At 43.1% G+C, this 20,488-nt stretch overlaps 1 protein-coding gene across 8 annotated transcripts in view; it reads right to left on the bottom strand.

Annotated features, from left to right (window-relative positions):
- GRIN1 (glutamate ionotropic receptor NMDA type subunit 1) overlaps nt 1-20,488 on the bottom strand; it is a 134,026-nt gene that overhangs the window by 24,264 nt on the left and 89,274 nt on the right. For all 8 annotated transcript variants that reach the window (XM_082263901.1, XM_082263900.1, XM_082263904.1 and 5 more), the window contains one exon: nt 13,850-14,007. In XM_082263901.1, coding sequence (XP_082120027.1) covers nt 13,850-14,007 — 158 coding nt within the window. The remainder of the gene's footprint in view (nt 1-13,849; nt 14,008-20,488) is intronic.

The raw sequence follows: 20,488 nt of genomic DNA, 5'->3' as shown, positions 1-20,488 counted from the left end.
TCTTCACCAGGGAAATAATTCTTTGGTCATCCACCACAGTTTTCCAGGTCTTTTGGTGTTGCTGAGCTCACCTACGTCGCTGGACTCCTCCCCCTGTAGGCAGCGCTCGCGCTTTTCAGTCACAGCGGGAGTTGGGCCAGGGGAGGAGCGGCGGTGATCACCGCCGCTCTTCCCTGATCGTCGGGGAATCGAGTTCGGAGATCCGCCCGCTTGTTTAAACAGAGCGGGCGGATCTCCTAAGTGACAAACAGTGACAGATTGCAGGGTTCAGCACAGCTGAACATGTGATCTGTCCCTGTGTCACTCAGTCACCTCCCCCCACACACGTTAGTAAGCACCAGGCATACATTAACCCCTCCCTCTCCAATAAAATTAACCCATTCCCTGCCAGTGTCATTTTTACAGTAACAGTGCATATTTATAGCACTGATTACTGTAGAAATGTCACTGGTACCCCCAAAAGTGTCAGAAAATGTCAGTCAAGGGTCCGATCTGTCCGCCGCAAAATCGCAGATCGCCGCCATTACTCGTTAAAAAAAAAAACACCAAAAATGACAGAAATCTTTCCCTTAGTTAGTAAACGCAATAACTTTTGCGCCAACCAATCAAAATACGCTTATTGTTTTTTTTTTTTTACCAAACATAGGTAGCAGACAACAAATTGGCCAAAAACTTTAAAAAATTTAGATTTTTACATTTTTTTGGGGGGAATTTCATATAAAAAAAATGCTAAAAATATTGTTATTTTTTCAAAATAAACGCTCTTTTTTTGTTTATAGCGCAAAAAGTAAAAATCGCACAGGTGATCAAATACCGCCAAAAGAAAGCTCTGTTTGTGGGAAAAAAAGGACGAACATTTCGTTTGGGTACGGCGTTGCATGACTGCGCAATTGTCAGTTAAAATCGCACAGCGCCGAATCGCAAAAAGTGGCCTGGACGTAAGACAGCAAAATCCTCCGGTGGTAAAGTGGTTAAAGGATGTTCCAAACAGTTGATTTGGCCACACCTAATGTTTTTGCTATCTCTCTGATGGGTTTGTTTTGTTTTTTCAGCCTAATGATGGCTTGCTTCACTGATAGTGACAGCTCTTTGGATCTCATATTGAGAGTTGACAGCAACATATTTCAAATGCAAATAGCCAATTACCCATTTTCGCTCGCTGGTGTCATGTGACTCATTAGTGTTACAAGGTCTCATGTGTGAATGGGGAGCAGGTGTGTTAAATTTGATGTTATCGCTCTCATACTGGCCACTGGAAGTTCAACATGGCACCTCATGGCAAAGAACTCTCTGAGGATCTAAAAAAAATAATTGTTGCTCTACATAAAGATGGCCTAGGCTATAAGAAGATTGCCAAGACCCTGAAACTGAGCTGCAGCAGGGTGGCCAAGACTATACAGCGGTTTAACAGGGCAGGTTCCATTCAAAACAAGCCTCGCCATGGTCAAACAAAGGGGTTGAGTGCACGTGCTCAGCATCATATCCAGATGTTGTCTTTGGGAAATAGATGTATGAGTGCTGCCAGCATTGCTGCAGAGGTTGAAGGAGCAGGGGGTCAGCCTGTTAGTGCTCAGACCATAAGCCGCACACTGCATAAAATTGGTCTGCATGGCTATCGTCCCAGAAGGAAGCCTCTTCTAAAGATGATGCACAAGAAAGCCGTAAACAGTTTTCTGAAGACAAGCAGACTAAGGACATGGATTACTGGAACCATGTCCTGTGGTCTGATGAGACCAAGATAAACTTATTTGGTTTAGATGGTGTCAAGCGTGTGTGAGGGAAACCAGGTGAGGAGTACAAAGACAAGTGTGTTTTACAGTCAAGCATGGTGGTGGGAGTGTCATGGTCTGGGGCTGCATGAGTGCTGCTGGAACTGGGGAGCTACAGTTCATTCAGGGAACCATGAATGCCAACATGTACTGTGACATACTGAAGCAGAGCATGATCCCCTCCCTTCAGAGACTGGGCCGCAGGGCAGTATTCCAACACGATAACGACCCCAAACACACCTCCAAGATGACCACTGCCTTGCTAAAGAAGCTGAGGGTAAAGGTGATTGACTGGCCAAGCATGTCTCCAGACCTACACCCTATTGAGCATCTGTGGGGCATCCTCAAATGGAAGGTGGAGGAGCGCAAGGTCTCTACCATCCACCAACATCCAGCTCTGTGATGTCAACATGGAAGAGTGGAGGAGGACTCCAGTGGCAACCTGCAAAAGTTTTGGTGAACTCCATGCCCAAGAGGGTTAAGGCAGTGCAGGAAAATAATAATGGCCACACAAAATATTGACACTTTGGGCCCAATTTGGACTTTTTATTTAGGGGTTTACTCATTTTTGTTGCCAGACATTGAGACATTAATGGCTCTGTGTTGGGTTATTTTGATGGGACAGCAAATTTACACTGTTATACAAGCTGTACACTCACTACTTTACATTGTAGTGTAATTTCTTCAGTGTTGTCACATTAAAAGATATAATAAAACGTTTACAAAAATGTGAGGGGTGTACATACTTTTGTGAGATATTGTATATTTAGATAACTGCATGACTATGAATAAATTATATAACAAAGGTGAAATGAGTCACAATGCAAAGTTCATTTATGTGCATTATTAAGAAACCTTTATCTTCAACCAGAAGTGTCAAAACCAAATATCACCAGGTATTACCACCCAAAGGAAAGCAAGTCACGTTTTGTTGCACCCTAGCATTAAGGAAAGTCAATTAGCACTCAGAGAATGACTCACCCTGGATACGCATCCACATATACTGAGGGATTGCTTTGGAGTTCTGCCTTTATGTTTGATAGCGTGTACATACGGATATGGTTTTATTATGCTTTTTCTGACTTTGGATCATGGGAGTGCATGCCGTTTTGCGTTTTGTAACACCCCCCCCCCCCGGTTGTGGAACGTTGGAGAATGTTCTTAAAGTTAAAGGGTGGAGGCTAGGAGGGTTGTCCTGCATATTTAGTGGCCAATCCTCAGGAGGTGGGCCTGGCAGGGGACTAAGTGAGGCCTTAAAAAGAAATAAATCATGCTGGAAAGAGATTTGGGTGAAAGATGGAGATGCAGTGCTGAAAAGGCTGTCGATGGCCCTTAAGTCTGAGGTCAAACCCCCTAGTCTGTGGGGGTGCTCTGCCTCAGGCTGGGGCTCAGGTGCTGGTCTGAAAGGATCCTACCACAGGAGAAGTAGGAAGGAGGCTTTCCTGAGAGGCAGTGGGAGCAAGGAGAGGACAGTGTGAGTGCTACAGCATGGTGCAAGGACTTAAAAGGGGAGAGACTGCCACATGTAGCAGGTCTCTCTTGAAGACAGCGGTGTGTTTAAGTCTTCTATAGTCTTCTATAGTCTTGCCCCGGGAGATCTCCAGAGTGTCAGTCAGGTAGAGTGGTGAAGAGAAGCAGCCAGGTGGGCTAACATTTCCAGCAATGGTAGAGCTGAGACCAGTATCTACAGGGGAGGTACTCTAGGATGCAGTTTTCACAACACATTGCGGTACTTTCTAGAGGGAGTGAGAGTTCCTAGCTTATAAGGACCTGTACAGAGGAAATTAATTGGAGCTGTACAGAAGAATCAATCTGAGTTGTATATAGGGAAGAAGTTGTCCCTGGTTTTGTCACTTTCAAGTTGGGCATCCCAAAATTCCTTTCACCATCCAAGTTATTACCCCCCTAATAAAAACACTAAAACAAAGTTCAAGGACTGTTCACTGTGTCTGGATGAAAGAGGAAAATGAAATGTTATGTGCCTGGCTGTGCAGCAGTGGGCAACCCTGTCACCTGCAACCTCCACGGGAGTAGTGCTACAATTTTATTCAATAAAGCAAACATAGCAGTATTTCATTATTGTGAATTTATTTTATTCCCCTGGATGTACATACAGGATTCTGGTCCACCAGATATGGTGTAATCTCCAGTAAAGTTGTCTCCTATGGGTGGATCATTTGAACGCTGACCTTTCTTAATCTAACAAAAGGGTAAGGTGCTTTCCTTTTGATATACATGTCAATGAACTTTGCATTGATACTTACTTTACCTTTGGTATATAATTGATTTACAATCATGTAACTATATATGCGTGTCAAAATATATATATATATATACAGTGGGCACGGAAAGTATTCAGACCCCCCTTAAATTTTTCACTCTTTGTTATATTGCAGCCATTTGCTAAAATAATTTAAGTTCATTCTTCTTCCTCATGAATGTACACATAGCACCCCATACTGACAGAAAAACACAGAATTGTTGACATTGTTGCATATTTATTAAAAAAGAAAAACTGAAATATCACATGGTCCTAAGTATTCAGACCCTTTGCTCAGTATTTAGTAGAAGCCCCCTTTTGATCTAATACAGCCAGGAGTCTTTTTGGGAAAGATGCAACAAGTCTTTCACACCTGGATTTGGGGATCCTCTGCCATTCCTCTTTGCAGATCCTCTCCAGTTCTGTCAGGTTGGATGGTAAACGTTGGTGGACAGCCATTTTTAGGTCTCTCCAGAGATGCTCAATTGGGTTTAAGTCAGGGCTCTGGCTGGGCCATTCAAGAACAGTCACGGAGTTGTTGTGAAGCCACTCCTTCGTTATTTTAGCTGTGTGCTTAGGGTCATTGTCTTGTTGGAAGGTAAACCTTCGGCCCAGTCTGAGGTCCAGAGCACTCTGGAGAAGGTTTTTGTCCAGGATATCCCTGTACTTGGCCGCATTCATCTTTCCCTTGATTGCAAACAGTCGTCCTGTCCCTGCAGCTGAAAAACACCCCCCCTGAGGAAACTGATAAGCTGGATCCTATCTGAGAAGACTGCTTGAAGGGAACCTTGAAGGGAAACACACACTTCACTGCATATTGCCAGCCTGCCACACCAACTATTCTTTACTATCTTTTACTCTCTGGGCACAAAATATGTTCATGCGGTATTTGACATACACGACATAAACAACCTATATAACAAATTTAACAAATTTACCATAGCAGACTGAAACCAGGACTGGATGGACTTAAACCTCCTGAATCCCTTTTTTCTCTGGGGGAAGGAATGCCCAAAAATAAAGGGGGTGTACAGACACGCCGTGCAGTTGTGACATCACTGTCTAAGTCTACGGTAACCATGGCGTCTCAGACTGACCAAACAACAGTGACCAGGGATGCAGAAATACCCGCAAGTTTAGAGACACTTATGCATGCCATAGTAGACTGTAAGACAGCCTTGACCTCCAAAATTGATTGTGTACAAACAGATATAGGACTTATCCGTAAAGATATGGATAATTTTCGAGATAGAGTCACCGAGATGGAAATGCGAGTTTCAGAAGTAGAAGACACACAGAAAGATTATAACTCGGATGTTCAGCTGCTCAAAGCCAGGGTTAAGCAGCTGGAAATACGAGCAGAAGATGCAGAAAACCGCAATCGTAGGAATAACTTACGGATTTTAGGTCTTCCGGAGGGGTCCGAGGGTGCAAACCCGGTGACCTTTATTGAACACTTACTTCCGACCATTCTTCCAGAAGCTAAATTTTCTGCTTTTTTTTCAGTGATACGTGCACATCGGATACCAGGGAAGCGAGGACCTCCTGGCTCTCCTCCACGCACTTTTATTTTGAGGTTCCTTCATTATGGTGACCGAGACAGTGTGTTACGAGCAGCGCGCTCTCAGGGTGAAGTGAAATAGGGTATGAGGGTAGTAAACTTTTTATTTTTCCAGATTATTCGGTTGAAACACAGCGTCAGAGGAAGTCATTTGATCAAGCCCGTTCTAAGTTAAGAGAAAGGGGGTTGAAATATAGTACCCTGTTCCCAGCTAAATTGCGGGTACAAGATGGTGAGCATGTGCGTCTCTTTTCTTCCCCAAAAGAGGTATTATCCTGGCTTGAGACATATAAACAAGACTGAAACTGAACCTTTTTTTTTTTTTTTTTTTTCTCTTTTTCCTCTTGGTCTGTCATAGTTTGCTTGCCCAAACTTTACACGATAGCTGGGTGAATCAAGATACAAGTTTCTCTTTTTTTTTGTCCTTTTGAACGCCGGAGTCTTCTCCCCCCCCTCTTTTTTTTTTTTTTTCTTAAGGGGGGGGGGGGGTAATATAGCGCCTTTTTTTGACACTTACCCCCTAGGGTGGACTATGAGGTCCGCGGTGGGTGGGATACAAACCCTCTCCAATTTTGGGGAGATGGGTGGGGTGGGGGGGATGGGGATGTTTGAATCATTACTCTGTTATTGTATTTACTGTATTTTTCAGTTTTTTTTTTTTTTTTTCTTCTTCTTTTTATATACTGTTATTATGTTGTATACATTGTTTTTTGAGTGGAAATGGAATCTTTAAGGGTGATTTCCTGGAACACTAGAGGTTTGAATTCCCCGCAGAAACGCTCTTTAGTGTTTCAATATTTAAAAACGTTTAATCCCCACATATGTGTCCTGCAGGAGACTCACTTGTTGGGTACTCGAACGCTGGCTCTTAAGAAACCGTGGGTTGGGCATCATTACCACTCTACGTTTTCTACGTATTCTCGTGGAGTCAGCGTTCTTATCCACAAGTCTCTCCCGTTTAGACTAATGGGTCTTTCCCTGGACCCGGATGGACGATTTGTTTTGCTCAATCTGCAGATATCATCTTTTACTTTATTGCTGGTAGGGTTATATATACCTCCGCCGGCCTCAATCAGGCAATCAGGCTGTTATATAAAATTTTTAAAGAAATTGCAAAATATGAGAATGATAATATACTCATTGTGGGTGATTTTAATATGGTTCCAGATCCGAACATGGATAGAATGACTGGAGATTCTTCCACTAGATCGGATCTTGCTGAATGGGCTGAGATCTATGGGTTGACAGACCTATGGCGTTGGTACCATCCCCATGCTAGGGAATATACCTGCCATTCCGCCACTTATAAAACCTTTTCTCGAATTGACTTAATGTTTGCAAGTGGGTCATTACTATCTCGGGTGCGGGAGATTCGGGTTCTTCCTCGTGGGATCTCCGACCACGCCCCACTTCTCTTAAAAATGGAATTATCTGGTAACCCCTCTCATAGATTATGGCGCTTATCCAGATATTGGATCGCTGATTCTGATATAAACCCTTTAGTCGAACCCCAGATAGCGGCCTTTTGGGAGATAAATCCGGGCACGTCATCAGTGGCTATGGTCTGGGACGCTTTTAAGGTTTGCACCCGGGGGTATTATCAGACAGCTATTGGGAAGATCCAACGATATAGGCGAACAAATCTATTGCAAAAAGAAAAGGAAGCTAGAGATATGGAAAATCTATATGTCCAAACTAGAGACCCCACTCATTATACACGATTTCAATCCTTGACTAGGGACGTAATGGGAATACGCACAGCCCTTACACAGAAAAAACTGCTTTCTCAAGCCCAACATATTTTCGTACATGGAGAGTATAACGGTAAAATGCTGGCGCAAATTTCTAGGGAACAGACAAGTGGGTATAGTATAGCACATATTCAGGATCAATCAGGTACTCTTCACTCTAATCCAGAAACTATTAATCACAACTTCACTGATTATTACCGGGCCCTATATAATACTAAGGTTAATTATTCAGGAGATGAACTCGATCATTATCTACAGGCAGTGGACTTTCCAGTCTTAACTGATAGAGATAGGGCCAAATTAGACGCCCCTATTACTCTTTTGGAGATCCAGGAAGTGGTGGCCTCCCTAAAACCCGATAAAACACCAGGACCGGATGGAATTCCTGTTGAATTCTATAAGGCCCATATGGACCTCTTGGGCCCGTATTTATTAGCCACTCTTCTAGGATCTCTAAAGGATGGGAAACTCCCTAAAACAATGAGCGAAGCGGTTATTGTTGTGATCCCTAAACCAGGGAAGGACCCATCACTATGTTCATCATACAGACCTATCTCTTTATTAAATGTTGATGGGAAGATCCTTTCAAAAGTCTTGGCCAATCGTCTTAATAGTGTTATTACAGGATTGATCCATCCGGACCAAACTGGATTCATACCTGACCGGGGTACTGATATCAATATCCGGAGATTATTCACACATATGGCCTTGGCGTCGGGGGGGGGGGGGGGAACAGGTGTGGTCGCCTCCCTCGACGCCGAGAAAGCATTCGATTCTGTTGAGTGGCCATTTCTCTGGAGGATCCTATCTAGCTTCGGGTTCGGCCCTAATTTCGTCTCATGGATTAAGCTTCTCTATGAGAACCCTACGGCTAGAGTCCGTACTAATACATCTCTATTGGATAAATTCCCTCTACTGAGGGGTACCCGACAGGGATGTCCGTTATCCCCAGCCTTGTTTGCCTTGGCTCTGGAGCCGCTAGCGATTATGTTGCGAGCGGACCCACAAGTCCGAGGCATTAAGGTTGGGGTCATTGAAGAGAAGTTGTCTTTATATGCAGACGACACCTTGATCTATTTGGCGGATGCTTCCACATCATTACATAGGGCCCTACAATTATTTGACATCTTTGGCCGTTTTTCAGGTATAAATATTAATTGGTCTAAGTCCGTCCTCTTTCCACTACACCCATCGATATCTTTAATTGATACTCATACACCGTTGAAATGGGTACAGGATATGGTGTACTTAGGCATCAAAGTGGGTCCAACATTGGAGGTATATCAGCAAAATAACATTGACCCTTTAGTTTTACAATTAAATAAAAAGTGTGCGTCTTGGCGCATGCTTCCCTTGTCCCCCGTTGGCAGAATTAACTTAATAAAAATGAACTATCTTCCGAAATTTCTGTATCTTTTTCGTAACTCCCCCACTGATATGACTAGAACCTTTTTTTCGAGATTAGAAAGTATTGTAACAACTTTTGTATGGGCCGGGCGTACTCCACGAGTCGCAAGACGCACGCTATATCTTCCTCTTGCAAGAGGAGGTTTAGCGCTTCCTAACTTTAAATTGTATTTTTGGGCGGCTGTCCTGGTGACGGTCCGGTGGTGGTTCTCCCAGCCCAAAACTAACTCTGCAGTTACACTAGAAGCAGCACTACTGGGTTCATATGCGGCCCTTAGTAATCTTGTTTTTCGGGGGGAACAGGCACATCCTCAAATAACCAGTCTGATGAAGACTGTCCTGCGGATATGGACTCGGGCGCGGGTGATATATAACACACCATTGCATATATCCCCCCACACTCCGTTGTGGGGTAATCCTAATTTAAAACATTTATATCATCTCCCTGATCCACAGTTATGGGCTGCTAGAGGGATTGTGACTATGAAACATGTTATTAAAGATGGAAGACTTCAAGGCTTTAATGCTCTTCAGTCCACCCATTCATTACCTCCCACCATGGGGTTTCGTTACAGCCAGCTTAGTCATGCTATGCGGGCTCAGTTCCAAGGCCCTGTTGTCCTGGAATCAGACCCCTTGGAGAAAATGTTAACTTTTAAGGTAATAGGGAAAACTCTCTCTGCTATATACTCCATACTCTCAACAGATCATAGTCAGTCCCCTGAGAAAACCTATAATAAATGGAAGGAGGACATTCCAGATCTGACTATTGAAGAGTGGGAGGACTCGGTTAATAATTATATCCCCTCAATGATAGCGGCTAGGGACAGATTTATACAACTCAAATTCTTACATAGAGCATATTATACGCCGCAACGTCTTGCCAGGATATACCCCACGAAAGATCCTTTGTGCATTAGATGTGGGCATGAAATAGGTACATTCTTACATGTTGTTTGGTCGTGCCCTGACCTGGCAACCTTTTGGAAAGAAGTGACGGACACTATTGGCGAAATCTTTGACATCATGATTCCTTTGGACCCAAAGGTAACTTTACTGAGTAACCTTACAGAACTGGCTGGGGACAAATATGCTAAAATGTGCATTACATATACCCTGTTTTATGCCAGGAGAGAAATCCTTTTGCGATGGAAGTTACCCGAACCTCCCACCCGATTATCCTGGATAGCTGCCGTTACTAAGACACTTCCATTCTACCGTTTTACATACGGTAGTAGGAATTGTCCAAAAAAATTTGATAAAGTCTGGTCAGCCTGGATCGACGCTGTAGGTGAGCCAAGGTCACCTGTTCCATAATGATATAAGTAGGCACTTATTATTATAATTAATATTTCTTTTTTTTTTTTTTTTTTTTCTTCTTCTCTCCTTGTTTTTAAACTGGTTTATTGATATTCCCCTTCCCTCCCTCTCCCTAAGAATTTTTTTTTTTTTTTTTTTTGTGTGTGTGTTAGTAGGTATGGATAAAATTATTCCTTGTGCAGAGTAATGTATTGTATTGGAATATTTGTGTTGTTTATATGTGTAACAATAAAATAAAAATTTAACTGTTAAAAAAAAGAAAAACACCCCCACAGCATGATGCTGCCACCACCATGCTTCACTGTTGGGACTGTATTGGACAGGTGATGAGCAGTGCCTGGTTTTCTCCACACATACCGCTTAGGATTTAGGCCAAAAAGTTCTATTTTGGTCTTATCAGACCAGAGAATCTTATTTCTCACCATCTTGGAGTCCTTCAGGTGTTTTTTAGCAAACTCCATGCGGGCTTTCATGTGTCTTACACTGAGGAGAGGCTTCCGTCGGGCCACTCTGCCATAAAGCCCCAACTGGTGGAGGGCTGCAGTGATGGTTGACTTTCTACCACTTTCTCCCATCTCCTGACTGCATTTCTGGATCTCAGCCACAGTGATCTTTGGGTTCTTCTTTACCTCTCTCACCAAGGCTCTTCTCCCCCGATAGCTCAGTTTGGCCGGACGGCCAGCTCTAGGAAGGGTTCTGGTCGTCCCAAACGTCTTCCATTTGAGGATTATGGAGGCCACTGTGCTCTTAGGAACCTCAAGTGCAGCAGAAATCTTTTTGTAACCTTGGCCAGATCTGTGCCTTGCCACAATTCTGTCTCTGAGCTCTTCAGGCAGTTCCTTTGACCTCATAATTCTCATTTGCTCTGACATGCATTGTGATCTGGAAGGTCTTATATAGACAGGTGTGTGGCTTTCCTAATCAAGTCCAATCAGTATAATCAAACACAGCTGGACTCAAATGAAGGTGTAGAACCATCTCAAGGATGATCAGAAGAAATGGAAATATATGAGTGTCACAGCAAAGGGTCTGAATACTTAGGACCATGTGATATTTCAGTTTTTCTTTTTTAATAAATCTGCAACAATGTCAACAATTTTGTGTTTTTCTGTCAGTATGGGGTGCTATGTGTACATTCATGAGGAAGAAGAATGAACTTAAATGATTTTAGCAAATGATTGCAATATAACAAAGAGTGAAAAATTTAAGGGGGTCTGAATACTTTCCGTACCCACTGTATATATATATATATATGACGTGTCAAAGATTTTTATTATATGTAATCATTGTATATAAAGGTATATCATCAGGATATTCATTTATAAAGATTTAGTGTAATATTATTCTTTTAAAATACAGTATATAATATCACTTTAACTGAAATAACACTTTTGCATGAATGAATCCATTAAAAAAAAACACGGATAAGAACTATTTACAGCTAAGTGGAACAAATAATGTAATATCCTCATTTTAGAAACACACATAATTGGACTCCTACTATTATCTCCATCAAACATCACCCATATTTTAACAAATCCACATCCTGTTTGATTATTTCAACCCTCTCGGTTACTAAAACTATGAATCCCTAGAAAAAGTATGTATGTGAATAGTGATTGGTTGCCTTAAATTTGAGTCCAACATCTACCTGTAGACTAGGTACAGTATGTCAAACTCAAAAGAGTGCGCTGTACTCAATAGAATTCATCTTTACAAATCCACATTGTGTCAAACATGGATCACACATAATTATTGAACAAAGACAATATCACTTTGGTACTTAGCCTCATAGCAATATGTGCAAGGTAAAATGTTTTTTTTCCTGCAAATTGGCCTAACTCTATCACTAAAATCGATCTTCAAAATAATGTTCCCCCTGCTAATAAGACAATAAATATTCACCCCTCCTGCTACTCACCCCACTGATCCATTCAACAGTGAAAAGAAAGCACCCACTGAAGATTCCGTAGAATCCGGCACTTCTAGGAGTGTTAATCCCAGGGTTGCCACCTAAGGATTGTGTTTCTCTCACATTAATACAGGATACAGTTGTGTTGTAAAGGCAGCAGAACTACTCAGAACATAAGGGGAAAGGGTACCCAGTACACCTGGACTCAGGGCTGGCTTTAGGTGTTCAGGCGCCCTGTGCGAGCTAATCCTTGGGCGCCCCCCCCGCACATTTTATTTTGCACTTTAATTGACTTTTCTTTTTTATAATCACTAATAACTTATCCCCCCTTACATTAGAGACCCCTCTTACATCAGAAACCCTCATAGAGCCCCCCTTACATCAGAGACCCTCATAGAGCCCCCCCTTACATCAGAGACCCTCACAGAGACCCCCTTACATTAGAGACCCCCACAGAGACCCCCTTACATCAGAGACCCCCACAGAGCCCCCCTTACATCAGAGACCCCCACAGAGCCCCCCTTACATCAGAGACCCCCCCCACAGAGCCCCCCCTTACATCAGCGACCCCCCACACAGAACCCCCTTACATCAGAAACCCCCCACACAGAGCCCCCCTTACATCAGAGACCCCCCCCCACACAGAGCCCCCCTTACATCAGAGACCCCCCACACAGAGCTCCCCTTACACCAGAGACCCCCCCCCACACAGAGCCCCCCTTACATCAGAGACCACCCCCCCACAGAGCTCCCCTTACATCAGAGACCCCCCACACAGAGCTCCCCTTAAATCAGAGACCCCCCCCACACACAGAGCCCCCCCCCTTACATTTGTTGCAGGAGAGAGAGCTTACTTACCTCAGTATGGAGGTTCACGCTGTCTGCAGCTTTTCTTTTTTTCTTTAAACTTCCCACCCACACATCCCCGGGGGTGTGTGTGTGGGGCAGACCAGGAGGAGAAGGGGCGGGAGGAGGAGGAGCTGATGATCTCTTTCCTCTGGCAGCGGCGGCTCTGAGGCTGAGCTGTGTGAGATATACACAGCTCAGCCCTGCAGCTATAGGAGACCGAGGCACAGCCGCACAGCGGGTGGTAAGCGCTGGCGGGAGGTCACCGCTTACCTCCCGCTGTGCGGCCTGATCATCTGCAAGCTGTGATGGCCGCATGGCGCCCCTGTTGCCCAAGGCGCCCTGTGCGGCTGCACAGCTCGCACACCCCAAAGGCCGGCCCTGCCTGGACTGGTCAAATGCAGAAGATTTATCAGACTGTATAGCTCTTTTAAGAAAAACTAAAAAGGAAATTGATGCTTTTCTCCTATACCCGTTGGTGTCACTGGGAGACTGCCCCCTGTTGGACATTCTGCAGAGTAGTTATTGATATGTGATGCCAAATTACTTGCATTTGAGTGCATTGCCTTATTTCATTACTGTTTACTATTCTTACAACTACTTCCTACTATTTTTACAACTACGCTTAGCCAGCAGTGTTGTCTCCCCTGCCTTTTTCCTTTTTTTACATGGTATTGGTGGGAATCTTCTCAGATCCTATTTGGATGAAAGACTGCTGATGCTGAAAAAGTGTGAATCCCTATATGAACTGCCACATACCTACTGTATATGAACTCTGAATGCTCAACCTGGACATTGAATGATAAACTTTTTTCTTTTTGCGTTTTTAATTGTGACCCTCCATCTTTGACCTACTAGACCAGGGATACTGTTTGTCTTTGCTTGTTGGAGGTGTATTTGGTGTATACCTTGTTCATCTTATGTTCTGAATCCAACAAGAACCACAAAGAAGGATGAAGGGGGCCACAAACGCCATTAAAACCACCATCTGGACATGCCTGGTGTAGACAGTGATAGGCTTACTTATCTCGCACCGCCTGAATGGCCTCAGCGGCACTCTCATAGTTGTGTTTCTCCATGTGCCGGTACATGGTGCTCAGCTCCACCTGCCTCCTGAAGTAGATGTCCACAGAACTCTGCTTGACTGTTGCGTAAATAAACTTGTCGCTGGGATTTCGAAGCTGTGGACACAAAAAAAAAGGTTAGTAAGTCAGAAGTATAAAATACAATGCACCTGTGTGTTAAACAGCATTACCTACCCTCAGTTCAAGGAAAACCAAGATTTTCAAGTTAAAGGAATTGCAGTCTCCAAAGATAACACTGAGGCATCAGGCATCCATCTCTTACCATGAGCCAATATTTGTTTTGTGTCTTATGCTATTATTTATCTTATGCTATCTGGGGCCTATTATACCTAGAGAAGCCATTTACAGCCCAGTTACTCCTATCAATGATATACTGTATTTATTGCTCTTTACACCCTACACAGAACACATCCCAGAAAACAATTCCTTTCCAAATATTGAAACAGCATATGTTTCCATGCATTGATATACTGCCCATGGCAGTTATAAATTGTATTAAGTATGTCATGTGTTTACAATAAATGCAGTCACACACACACACATCAATTGCGAATTATGTATTTTATATGCAGTCAGATTTCCCAGTTGTAATTCTGATTCTCTTCTGATACCATGAGTCTGCAGTTGTGTTCAATGTAATATAAACTGCAAATTGATTCACAACCTGATTTATGATCATTTTCACTTTCAATAGGTTTTTAATACATTTTTTACAAAATACAAAGCATAACTCGTGTTAATGCGTGGGTAAGTACAATGCATCAATAAATTCTCAAATTTTAATCTTTAAGTGTCAGGAGGGAAGAACAACTGAAGTAGAAAGCAATAGATATTCCGGGTTATGACCAAGCATTACAATAATAGCATTAGACATGTGCAATTCATTTCGGTACGAATATAAATTCGGACAAATTTCTGGTTATTCGGAGATTTAGATGTATCTGAATCTCTGAATTAAATAGTACCAAATTTAATTGAAACTCCTTTCATCTTGCTTCGTAAATTCATTTTCTAACTAATTTCAAATTTTCGGAACGATTCAAATTAAGATCAGTTGAAAAATGATTGAACGATTTGAATTCTGTGTGAAGAATAGCTGGTTGTTAAGGAGCGGGCTGGGAAGCCGACTGCTGGCATCCTTAACAACCAGGATTCATCACTCAACATGGCCTAGGGCCCCCCCAAAATCCATACCAGACACTTATGTGAGCATGCAGCCGGGCAGGTCAGGAAAGGGGGGGGGGTGAGCGGCCGCACCCTCCTCCTGAACCATACCAGGCCACATGCACTCCACATTGGTGGGGGGCTCTGGGGCAGGGAGGGGTTGATGGGGACAAGGGCCTCTTCCTCACAACCCTGGCCCAGTGGTTGTGGGGGTGCGGGGGGGTGACTTCTCAGAATCTAGTTCTGCACTCTGGAGTTCTGCGCTCGATGAAGGCTCCCGCCATCTGACAGCTCTGCTGTCTGACAGTTTTTAAATAACTAAGGGGCAGGGCCACACAATTACGCCTTCGGGGTGACCCCCGCCCCCTTGTGATGTCATCGACCCATCATGCCCTGGTCAATGACGTCACAAGCAAGGGGGCACCCAATGATAACTGGGATACAGATTTTTTTGGGAGGGGGCAGAGTGAGTACTGATTTTTATTAGTACCCAATACCTCTCCCGCAATCCTTTCCTAGGCGCGGATGACTTCCTTTGCCCCATCTCCTCCCCTCTTGCACCCTCCTGTGCAAGCTCATGCATGTACAGTGGAAGGCAGCTGTGGATCCTCAGGTAGCCACAGCTTGCTCTCATATCCAAGGTAAAAGTGCCCACAACCTGCAGCGGTAAGAAGAAATCAGATGCGAGAAAACAGCAGTGGACCCCTGGGACTAATAACTTCCTGCTTTTTAAAAGTCAGCTGCTACAGTATTTGTAGCTGCTGACTTTCAAAAAAAAAAAATAAAATCAAGTTAAAGTTCCTCTTTAAAGAGGAAGTAAACTTCCATACATGCCTTTTACCTATAGATAAGCCTATAATAAGGCTTACCTATAGGTAGTGTAAATATCTCCTAAATGTCTCCAAGGTGTAAGCAACAGCATTCCACTGACACAATTCCGATAACGATTCCAGGTCTATATAATGGTATTCCACTGATTCCTTATTTGGTCAAATTGGCTCCCCTCTCATGCACTCATGTAATTAAATAAAAGCCACTATTGCGCAATATTCCATCCAATTTTAATAAAACTATATTTAAAATTTCCCACTCATGTTTAGAAGTGCCCTTAGAATGGCACAAAGTCTGTCCAGTCATCCACAAAAGCCTGTGTGACCACTGTTCTGTTCAATGGAGCCAGCGTGCGTGTCAAGCCTTTATTTCGATGCGGGTCGGGAATCGGAAGTAGCGCGAACCTCACTCCACTAGTCTCAACGCGTTTCACAATGGACATGCTTTATCAGGCTGCTCACTTCTAAAAGTGAGTGAGAATTTTTAAATATAGTTTTAATAAAATTGGATGGAATATTGTGCAATGATGGCTTTTATTTATTTACATGAGTGCATGAGAGGGAAGCCAATTTGACTAAATAAGGAATCAGTGGAATACCATTATATAGACCTGGAATCGTTATCGGAATTGTATCAGTGAAATGCTGTTGCATACACCTTGGAGACATTTAGTTTGATAAGGCCCATATTGTACTGCCATCTGGTGAGTGTGAAGTCTGGAAGATGGTGGATATAAGTACAGGTCAGTTGGGTGTATCACCATATGAGCAACTTTACACACTAGTACTGGCACAGAATAGATTAATGGACAAATATTTCACACAAATATTTAAATATTATTTTTAAACTTGTTTGTTAGTGGTGTTGGAACACGCATATTGTATCATTTTATTTTTGTATGTTGTTTTGGGTATTATTTATTTACATACTGGTTAGCACAGCTACTATGGATTTTTTTTATTTGTATACACTCCTTTAAGGAGTCACTTTCAGCCACAGCAAACCATGTATTGATTATTAGTTTAGGGTTTCGTTTGCGCTGATGACACACACACACACATTATGACTTTCCTTTGCAGGAAAAAAAAAATGTCCAATAGTATAAAACCGCTTTAATGTTTTATCTTAGGTGCTGTCTCATTACTGTTCTCACTCACGCAACCTGGAAACAAGCAGCTTGTTGTTGCATGGTTTTTACATGATGGGTCATTTACAGCAGACATAAAAGTGATCACAGGGTATCCCAGGCATGTTTGCAGGGGGATTTGTGCTGGGAAGGGGGACTTGGAGTTGGGGGCAGAGGGTGTACTGGGGGATTTTTGCTGACACATATTGCTCATACATCTTGGGGAGGGGAGGCACAGTTTGGCTTGTTCGCCTTGGGCTCTGGATGCCCTTGTCCTGGCACTGACCCTTTACTTACATATAAACTACTGGAGTTTGCATTCACTATTTCAGACGAGTTCCAGATTCAACTCAAATGTAATATATTGTTTTAAAGGGAAATAATTGAAGATTTTGAATGAATATATATGTATTTCTGGTGCAGTATTTATCCCAAAGTTTTTTTGATGTGGCTTTCACATTTTTACATGCTCACTCTTCCTTAAGTAGCACCCTCTATTGTGCTACTAGTGTGAATGCAGGAAATTTTATACTCTGACTCATATTTAAAACCTGTGAGTCTAAATCTTGGTCAGGGTTTACTGGAGTTTAGGGCTGCGTGACTCATGCAGGCAGCTCCCTGGTTCCTCCTCCTGGTTCTGGAAAGTTGGAGAACATTCTAGAAGCTGGAGAGCGAAGGCTAGAAGGGTTGTTCTGTAAATTTAGGGGAGCTTAGCCAATCCCCAGGTGGTGGGCCTGGCAGGAGACTAAGTGAGCCCTTAAATATGAATGAGTCGTGCCAGCAGGGGAGTCAGGTGGAAAATGGGGATGGAGTGCTGAGGGACTGTCGGTGGCCCTTGTGGTAACCCCCTAGTCTGGGGGGGGGTTGTTCTGCCTTGGGCTGGGGCTTAAGTGCTGGCTTTGGAGTATCCAGGGGAAGCTTGGATCGAGTCTTCCCTGAGAGGCAGCGGGAGCAATGAGGAAAGTGTGAGTACTGTAGCACGGTGCAGGGACTTATGCCCCATACACACGTGCAGATTATCTGCAGACTTTTGTCTGCAGACTTACCTTTTCTATGTAGTGCAAGGGCCTGCCGGATTGCATACAAATTGAAAGTGTTTAGGTTTGACCTCATATTATATGGTTTTGGTAAGTCTGCAGACAAAAGTCTGCAGATAATCTGCACGTGTGTATGGGGCATTACAAGGAGAGAGATTGCCACATGTAGTAGGTCTCTTTGGAAGATAATGGTGTGCTTAAATCTTCCCTAACCTTGCCCTGGGAGATCTCCGGAGCAGTCAGTCAGATAGAATGGTGAAGAGAGTCAGTCGGGTAGACTGGGGAAGAAGCAGCCGGGTGGGCTGGTGGAGAAGCAGCCAGGTGGGCTGGCATTTCCTGCAATGGTAGAGCTGGGACCATTGTCTACAAGGGAGTTGGAGGTGCTCCAGGATGCAGTTCACAACACATTGTGCTACTTCCTAAAGGCACTGGAAGTTTCTAGTCTGTAAGGGGCTGTTGCTCTTCTAACAGAGACTGTTTGCTACTAAAAGTTGTACAGACTGAGGAAGAGGAATCAATCAGAGTTGTACAGAGTAAATGATAAGAATCAATTGGAGTTGTACGTGGGGAGGAAGTTGTCCCTGTTTTTTTTGCTATGAAGTTGGGCTTACCATAATTCCTATTCCCCATCCAAGTTATTACCCCCCCCCCCCCCCTAATAAAACATCAAAAACAAAGTTCCTTGTCTCTGGAAAAAATGTGGAAGTTACTTGTGGCCTGGCTGTGCAGAAGTGGGGAACCCTGTTATTTGCAACCCCTACGGGGGTGGTGCTACACTTAAATTTTGCTATTGCATAAAATATAGTGATGTGTAGACTGGTCACTGCAATCATTCAGCCCTCCTGTTTAACTGCTGAGAAAAGATATCCCTGCCACAGAAATTTTGTAATGCTATTTCTGCCTCGTATTGTTTCTTAGCAGCAGAGGACGCATTACGCATGCAAACTTTCTGGTTTGGGAGGAGTGAGGGGCGGCGATTACCACATTTAAGGCCCCGAGTCAGTCTGCCGCTCCACCTCTGAAGACGTCATATGCATTGACGAAACGTGCGTAAGGTGGAACGCACGCTGCATACGTCACGGGTGCCTGAGTGGAACGCAAGCCAGTATTCACCGTTCTCCACTCACGGGCACCATTTCGGCTGGCGGTTTTTCTTGTTTTTATGCATTGTACACCTACCTACACTATTAAAGTACTTTTTAATGGTACAACACTATCTGGAGCCTTTCTTTACCCTGCATAAACTGACCGGACCCTGAGGATGGAGGTTATACAGGAGACGGGATCCTGAGTATTGCGGTACTACAGAGCCCAGCAGTGTCTTCTCTGGCCCTGGTGGCCATAAAGCGATTATAGGTCTTAATATCGTATGGTATATAAGACCCACATCATCTGGTGAGTGTGTTCTCCTATTATCCCCCACGGTGACACCACAAGTACCAGCATTGGATCATTGGAGGATTCAACACAGATCACCTGCACTTTTCCTTTTATTGGCCCTCAAGATATACCTGCATTTTCACCTGAGTCACTCATGAACTTTTATTTATGGACTCTTTCTACCTGCACATTTTACACTTGAGGCACTTATCGATTAAATTTATTGAATATATTTATTTGTTTTGTTATCACTAATTCTATTTTTGATTGCTTTAATCACTCATATATAGCACCTTCCTCACCACTATTTTACTGCTTATCCGTCGTTTATTATATTCTTATACTATCATTGTGATATCTACCTCAATTATTTTCATTTTCTGCTATTTATCACTTATTGTGTTTTATCTATATTACTCGATTAAGTTATTAGCATCCAGCACTTTATCTGAAGCCCACCCTCATTTTAACCTTTGGTACTGACAAGCGATTGTCCAGCCCTGGTTTATTTCAAGCAAGCGCTATAGCTGGCCTCAATTTACTGTGGCCTTACTTTCACCACATTCCATTTCCTGTAGCAGCTGCACTTTATATATGTGTATATATATATATATATATATATATTTACCTCTCTTAGTTCTACCCACATGTTGGAACATCCATAGGCACGAGGGATATACACACATCTCTTTGTAGTATATTTTTTTCTCATATAGGAGAAGGCATACCCCTGCCATTCCCTTCCCCCATATACACAGACCATGAAGAAAACAATAAATCAAATGATTTGGTAAACCAACAAGTACTTTTTTTCACCACTCATTTTCTTGTATACTGGTTCAAAACCAATAATACAATTTTAAAAGTTGATGCAGTAAAATAATTTTGAGCGTTTGTTACCCCAACACTTCATATTTCTGAAATATGCCTGCTGTACCATGTACTTGTATGGGAATGTATCCTGTTCTCTTTGTATTGCTTCCTTTAAGTCTAAACTGAGTCCTGCTCAGTGTAATGCTGCTTCTTCTCCCCCAGCTCT

This window comes from Pelophylax lessonae, assembly GCF_965119305.1.
Source record: "Pelophylax lessonae genome assembly, chromosome: 7".
Taxonomy (NCBI): Eukaryota; Metazoa; Chordata; class Amphibia; order Anura; family Ranidae; genus Pelophylax; species Pelophylax lessonae.
Note: the sequence above shows the minus strand (reverse complement) of the source record. Positions and strands in the feature narration are given on the sequence as shown.